At 41.0% G+C, this 7,977-nt stretch overlaps 1 protein-coding gene across 1 annotated transcript in view; it reads left to right on the top strand.

Moving 5' to 3' along the window:
- Positions 1-5,532, top strand: part of GCNT2 (glucosaminyl (N-acetyl) transferase 2 (I blood group)) — a 15,262-nt gene extending 9,730 nt beyond the window's left edge. Inside the window, exons 3-4 of the mRNA XM_026842570.1 lie at positions 3,397-3,489; positions 4,594-5,532. Coding sequence (XP_026698371.1) covers positions 3,397-3,489; positions 4,594-4,784 — 284 coding nt within the window. The 3' untranslated portion in view covers positions 4,785-5,532. The remainder of the gene's footprint in view (positions 1-3,396; positions 3,490-4,593) is intronic.
- The last annotated feature ends 2,445 nt before the right edge of the window (positions 5,533-7,977 follow it).

Below are 7,977 nucleotides of genomic sequence, written 5' to 3'. Positions count from 1 at the left end.
GCCATCCCTACCGCCTACGTCATGACCCTGCACAAGGATTTTGAGACCTTCGAGCGGCTCTTCAGGGTACATGCCCCAAAACATCTACGGCGTCCATGTGGGTGCCAAGGCACCAGCCCCATTCCCGCAGGCTGTGCTGCGCCTTTCTCGCCTCCCGGGCGGAGCGGGTGGTCTGCGGTGGCACCTCTGGCCTGCAGGCAACCTCCACTGCTTATCTTAACTTCCACCATCAGCACCACTTTCCAGACAAGTTATATTTATAAGAACAGGATCCCAGAACAGCGTTCGAATCTGAAATCAGTTGCTGAAACAAATATTGAAAGGAAATGTGGTAAATCAACCTTTCCCCCCTCCATGCTAAGGTATAGTTTTTCCTACTCTTTAATTAACTTACAAAAATGCCTGATTTACTCAATCTGGGAGATGGTGAATACTGTGAACTCAGTAGTTTTGTATTCCTGGAAGGCAGTGCCTTCCAGTGTTTTAGTGGATGTCCTGGAGTTGTTCCTGTTTTGTCAGTCGTCTTTCTGCTTTCCCACTGTGTCAGCATTTTCCAAGTCTTTCTGCACATCACATTTATTGCCATCTGTTAGGAACAGGTTTTTAATTTGGGATGATAATGCATGTCCCAGGCCATTTAAAGTGTTTATCCCCTGCCATCACTGACTCTTTTTGTCTTTTATAAAGAGTTATCTTTAGCTTAATGCTTTCTGTGGAAGAGTAACATTTTCTGAATTTTCTCCAGGACAAACCCACACATTTTGGCATGTTATTTTATTTGATAATGGCCTAGTATACAGAGGGAAGGAAATAAAGTCATGAAGTTCTGGTTATAGCTTCCACATATCTCTGTTTATGACAAAGTGCTATGGTGGTTCTGCTGTTGGATCATACAGTCTTTTAGCATCTGATCTAAAAGTCATGACTCGGTATTTGCAAACAACCATCCTTACTTACCAGGAACAAACTATCCTTAAAAACACAGAGCAGAGCAAGCAAACAGAAAAAAAAAAAAGCCCCGATGCTTAACCTTTGTCCCATCCAATTTCTAAAAAAAACACCAACCCCAAACCCAAACCTTTCTGACATTATACAGCGCCTTTAGGGTTTCATTTGTCCTTCACTGTGCTCTTCTTCAAGATCACAAGCGAAATAGTTGTTGGGTTATGGTAACTGTAGAGGTACTATGCTTGTTACCATCTAGGAAAGGAACATAAAAAACCAAAATAGCAACAAAATCTTACTTTGCTTTCACCTTTATTTTTTAGAAGACACCAAGGTTAGGATGATGACACACTCTCAGCTACTGTTTTGGCACCGAGGGCTGCTTGCATGTGCTGCAGTCACGGGTTGAAATTGTGATTTACAGAACTGCTGGCAAATCAGCCCATTTAGGATTATGGTTAACCAGCAAAATAAAGAGCTTATATTAATACACATTTTAAATGAAGTTATGAAAATCAGGAAGATGGACTAATTAGCCTTAAAGAAAGAGATGAGGTCGGAAGTGGAGATTAAAATGTCAATTTCATTTTAGTTAAAATCATATTTGAAGGGCTTAGGTTCCCTGAGATTTGTTGTCATCTCATTGTAAATTGAGGAAAATGGCTGTCTTTTCAATATAAAGAGTTAGTACAATTGATCTAATAATAGAAAAGTTATGAAAATGTTTTAATAAAAAGCTTCATAATTGCTTCCCCGCCATTCACACGTTTCCTTTAAAAGGAAAACAGGAGGAAGTATGACTAACAGGCTTTAAATATTCCTGTTCAAAATCTGGAAGAAAAACACTTGAACACTTTTAGCTGTTAAAATAGCTTAACTTTTGAATCAGCTATGGTTAGGCTATTACCAGGGGTTATTAGTATTTATTAATAGTAATAATACTTAACACTGTTATCACTATCAGACTACCCACCCCCTGAGCACACAACAGAGATTGACAAAAATCGCAGAGTTTTGCTAGCCAAGAGGGCTGTCTGCTCCAGGGGGCTCTGGGGTGGGGGCTGAGCTCCAGTGGTGGGTGAGCAGCAGTAATGCCCCAGCTTGCCCTGTCATCCTCCTGGCTCCAGCCTCCCTCTGCGCTGGGGTGCACAGGGAGCAACTGTGTTGGTATGAATCATCTCCTCCCCGGTTACTGCCACCAGTCAGTGCTGGTGCTTCTGTTGCATTTGGTAAAAAGTTGGAGTCCCGGGTACTCCTTGGTGGTAACACTGCAGTAATTCTTTGCATTTGAGCAAGTCAGTCTTTCTCTTCAGCTTCATTAGGAGAAAGAAGAAATGATGTCTTCATTCTTGTACCTGCTGACATGCACGTTGGCTCCCCACACGTTGCCTGCTATGCCATTTGATAGCTCAGGGGCAGCGCTATGGTCATTGCTTGCTGGGCAGGAAATAGTAAAAGATGGTTAGTTTCTTCCAAGCAATCAAATAAGTTATACAGAAGTGTTTGTGCCACAGTGAGAAATTGGGGCTTTTCTTAGAAAAGTGGTTTGTACATCAGGTGGTGGTTACACAGTCTGTATCATTATTTTGTTCTCCAACAACTGATTGAGCCAATAAGAAAGACAAAATTTGCTGAACAGATGAGTTCATAGAAACCTTTTATTATGTTTTGCCTTTGCCTTTTTTTTTTTTTTTCTGTATCCTGAAGACAGTTTTAGGAAGTAGTCCAACCTGCTATAGTTACTGCTTTGCACTGAAGATACAGAAATCCCCTTGACTCACAGCAGTTGCCTATACATTGCATACATGCTTCCTGTTTCCTCTTCAGCAAATACCAAGCACTTCATGTTCAGAATTTCTCTCTTCATTACTTAAAATGCATGTTTACCAGGTTATAGCAGGAGTTGATCATTTACTGATGAGGAGAAGTCCTCCTACTAGTTCATCTCCTAGATAGGTCCTGTGATCTGCCTAGACTTACTATTATATAACATTATAGGCTATAATTGAGTTTCAACATCTCCATCCAGTTATATCATGCTTGAATTTATTTTGTTAGCCTCTTTTCTTATAAAAAAAAACCAAATCAAAACAACAAAAAAGGGAAGTATTTGCCACTAAATTCATGTGAAGGAACTAGGTGTCGGTGGCCCAGTATTCAAATAGCCCTCAGAGGGCAGTCTGGTTGGGAAGGTGACATAAGCGATCATACATGCATGCAGTATCCTCCTGAGGCTGTTGCAAAGGAGGGATTTTATTACTCAAGTGAAATGTTTAGGTCTTTGGGGCTGACATCTTTTTTATGTCATGAAATCTGTTTCAATGAAGAAACTTGACAACAAGGTTATAAGCCAGGCATCTGTTGATGCATACTCCTAAGTATTTCATCCCAGTTCCATGGAGAAAGGTCCTAGAGAGTGGACATATTTGATTTTCTGTTATCTAATTGCAGGTGTCCCAGGCTCCATGCCCAACGCATCATGGGAAGGTGACCTGAAAGCAGTGAAGTGGATTGATATGGAAGAGAGCCATGGAGGCTGTCATGGTAATGTGTACATTTTTCTTCATTTCTTCTTCCTGTTCATACAATGAAAACCACCTGATTGTTGTTCTTGTACTCCTACAACTCTTTAGACAGCACTTCAGTGGAGACAAAACATTAGAAAGAAGTAATTTCCTTTGTAGTCCACATGTGAATGATAGTGAGAATCAGGAATTCTATAGAATATATCACCCTTGGAAAGGGGGATATTTGGCAGCTCTTAGGACTCACATGAGTTAGCTGTCTACTTTCTTGAAGGCCTTGCGAGAATTTTCTCACAGATGGGTGGGAATAACCCACATGTATGTCCCCCACAGGGACACAGATGTGCTAAAGCCAGCAGCAGTGTGCAGGGTAGGTGTCCTGTGTGACCTCAGACAAATCCTAGCTCTCAGATGGCCTCTGATGCCTGCCAGAGCCACAGCTGATGCAGAACCTAAGGAGTTATGGGCTGACGATGATGGCTGAGCTCTGAGTTCTCCTATGTCCCATTACTTCATAACATGACACTAGCAGTAGATACACTTAGTTTTTCAGTCACTGGTTTGACCATGGCGTGCTGCTAACACTTCTGACATATCCAAGCGGGACAAGAAAGGGACTATTAAAATGCTAATGATACAAATTTTATTTCAAGAATTCTTATTCTATAACATAGTTGTTTGTAGTGAGGAGAAAAATTTTGAGAACTTCAGTCAGCTTCAATCACAGCAGTTTCGTACTAGCATAACTATACTGAGGTGAAATTATACCAGTATTGCCCAGAATTAGTTAGTGGAAAATCTAGTATGAGTAAGAGTATCAGTTTCTCTTCACTGGCAGAAGGAAATTCCCCTTTTCTGTGTTTCAGTCTTGTCTGAGAAAGAGTCTTAAATAGTAGCACTTCTTTTCTGAGCTATCTCCTTATTTTGCTCATTATTTATTCTGAAGTAACTTTCTTCATTTCATCCCATTGTTCATACTTATTCCCACTGCATGTCCATTAGACCTTTTAGTATGTTTGTTGTGTAGGAGATTATTTATAGTGGCTTTGTAGATAAAACATCTTAAAAAGAATGATTTGGATCCTTGATTCTGACATTGCTTTTTTTCTTTTACTTTTGGCAGGCCATTATGTCAGAGGCATTTGTGTATATGGAACAGGTGACCTTAAGTGGCTTTTTAACTCCACCTGTATGTTTGCAAATAAGTTTGAGCTCAAAACATACCCCCTGACTGTGGAATGCCTGGAGTTGAGACATCGGCAGAGAACCTTGTCCCAGAGTGAGGTTCAGGTGGAACCCAGCTGGTATTTTTAGCTTAGCAAAACCACAGGCTACAACACCAATAAAAGAGGTCATGAGAACAACAGCAGCAATCTTTTTGTCGTACATAAATGACGCATGAGATGGGTTCCTTTAGGATGTTCTGTAGATACAGTTTGTGTTGGCTTGTCTCACACTGCCTGCAAATCTCACCTTCCACTTCACACCTGGAGGCTGAAGTGTGAGAGATCCAAAAAAGAGACACCAGGGCAAAGCTCCTTGTGCAGCTGGAGGAGCTTTGCACTTTTGCCGTTTTTAATGGGCTGTTTTCTAGCTCCAGTTTTTGTCTTGCTATACTGTCATTGCTATCTTTTTCTACAAAAATATAAACAGAATCATGCATCTCTGGCAGTTCTCATGTCTAAAAGACAAGTGTGCACATTGGATAATCAAAAAGGTAATGAGTCACTGTCAGCAAGATCTTAAAAGCAGGAACACAGCTGCTGGCTGCACATACAGACACTGTTCTGGCAAAGATACTGATATTTACTGCAGAGAACTGACGGAAAAGTACTGGAAATGGAATGACGCTGCTGCATTTCCCAGATCTTACCTGCTCTTTAAATATCTGTCAGGACAAGGTTTGTAAGAGAAAACAGCTTCTTTTACTAGATCAGTGGGTGTGGTTCGAAAAATCAGATAGGCTTTCAGGCACAGGAGCCCTTCACCATGTCTGAAAAACAGGGGTTTGTGTATTTGTCTTACTTGGCCAACCAGCAGAAGTGGAAAAAATAAAAAAACTCTCTACAAGCAGATTTTGGCCCACCAGTGTCCTTAGATTGTCATGTGTAAGGACACAGAGGGAGAGATGGAAAGCGGGGAAGGAAGTAGCAAGATAAATATTTTCAGGACTGAACCAGCAGTAACTGAGCTCTGGCAATAACTCAGTAATCCTGTGTCATATTTTGATATGCCACAAGCCTTCTTCCCAAGTTTACTTCCTTTCATCTTCCTATAATGGTTAGTGCACATACTTAACCTTGGGGTTTACTTCATCACAGCCCTATTTTTATTCCCCAATAACAGCCACTAGAGGGAGGCCAACAAATACCTGAACAGATTTTCCCTTCCAAGTCTACATAACCCATTAAAGCACACAAAATCTCAACAGACTAGGCATGCCACAGAGAAAAAAATCAGTGCTTGGGAATATTTCAGTCTGAAAAACAGAAGGTAAAAGTTATGGGTATTGGTCATCGTGTCCTAAAAAACAAAGCAAGGAAACTAAACTATGAATGCTTCTTCCTGTAGCTATGATGGTTTTATTTACATGGCAGGTTAGCAACACCACTGAGTGACCTAGTCAGCAGCACAGAGGCAGTATAAATTGGGATGCCTGAATCTAAGGAGATTGTGTGCCACTCTCCTGTCTCTCTTCTGAACAAGCAATGATGGCTCAAAGAGTACCTCTTGAGTAACAGCAATTTACCACCAACTTTATTTAAACCATTGCTAATTTCAGGGCCTTTAAACAAACTGGATTGCAAACTGCAGCACTTCATAAATGATAACACATCATATTTAGATGTCCTGAAGCATGGCTGGTAACCTCCAGGGAAGGTTCTGAACAGGCAGGATCTGCCTCAGTCAGCTTATCCTGTATTTATAGCTGCCAACACCTAATAATGCAGATCCCTGCAGAAAGACACTGAGAATTTACCTCCAGAGCAGAACTTGGGTGGAAATCCTGTTTAGTATTTTGGGGAGGGGAGAAGGAGAGGGCTTTTCTAACTTGCTGCCATGGTGGCAACTTAAGAGAGAAGTATTTCAGAGAGAGCCATTCCTTCATGGAGGGAGTTTTAGGGTGTCTAACTTAAGAGAGATCTGGAACCAGCCCCCATCCCCCCTTTGCTCTAGCAAACTGAATATCCCCCAAGCTGAAACATCCCAAATAAAATAAAGGCATTCTTACTGTTTTATGTGAACATTTAAAGTAGCTCAGAGTAAGACTATATTTCATTGTTCTAACTCCACAGGCAAATGGCAAAATATCACTCAACAGCAGAAGCAGTAAGCTTGGCAATTTGAAACTACTGGTATATCTAAAAGGGTGTTGTATGCTGAGCCTGAACCAATATAGATATTTTAGGACTGGGTTATATTGCCTGTTTAAGTAACAACCCAGAAAAACAGATTTCTGTCCTGCTGTGATTGAGAGGATTGGTTTTCTTCATGAATGCTAATCCAGGTAATGTTTTTCTGTAAGTAAATTAATATGTTTTCATTGTGTGACTGATTTTTGGGTGCCGCACCTGCTTTTTTTTTTTTTTTTCTAATAGAAAGAACATTACATCTAATCACTGTAGAAGAGAGAAGAGAAGAGAAAAAATTCTGGCAACCAAACTTAAGAAATGCATCTAAACAAATGAGAATTAACAGTATTGGCAGTACTTTGGAATAGCAGTAAAAGACAGGGAAAGATGAAAAACTGGAGGAGGTTGCTGGTGGGAAGGACATTAAGAAGGGTTAGACTCCCATGCACAGCAGTAACAATAGTGATTCGGTTCAACAGCTGGGGTGCACCTCCATAGAAGGAGCTTGAGCTCTGAGTAACCCGTATCTGTACCTTCTCATTTTCTACATTACAGCGAGGCAAAACAAGGTAAACTCTTTCCCAGTGCTAACTGTAGCTGCCTTTTTGAATCAGTGTGAACAGTAGAGCAAAGTTTTCAGTTCTGTTCAGTCGCTCACTGGGATGCTGACTGGGACAGAGCACGCAAAGGACATGCTCTCTCTAACGGGATTTCCAAGTAAGTAAAACTTTCCACTGAAGTCAGTTTAACTTGCTTAGACAACTCACTGGATGCCTTTCTGCTTAGTGAGCTCCTAAAGACTTTTATACATCTTGCCCAAGGAATGGAAATCTCACTGTAGGATGTAAGGCAGGTGCAACCGCAGCGTTTTGGCTCCCGAGGACAGTGAAATGAGCACAGGAACAAGCTGCACAGGGAGGCCATGCAGTCTGCATCCTTGAAGGGTCTCAGCACCCCACTGGACAAAACCCTGAAGTTTTGTGATTAGGATTTATGCTTATGAATAAAAATAATCGGTCCCCTTTCCTCAACCTTCGTGAATTCTTAATATTAAGGATGTTTTTACATACCCTATGATGCTGTAACAGCTGTTCTATGACCCTGCAAACTTCTGTACCTGTTCTAGATAGTGCAATGCTTTTTCTCTATTCCCT

Source organism: Athene cunicularia, assembly GCF_003259725.1.
Source record: "Athene cunicularia isolate RWA chromosome 2 unlocalized genomic scaffold, athCun1 chr2_part1, whole genome shotgun sequence".
Taxonomy (NCBI): domain Eukaryota; kingdom Metazoa; phylum Chordata; class Aves; order Strigiformes; family Strigidae; genus Athene; species Athene cunicularia.
Note: the sequence above shows the minus strand (reverse complement) of the source record. Positions and strands in the feature narration are given on the sequence as shown.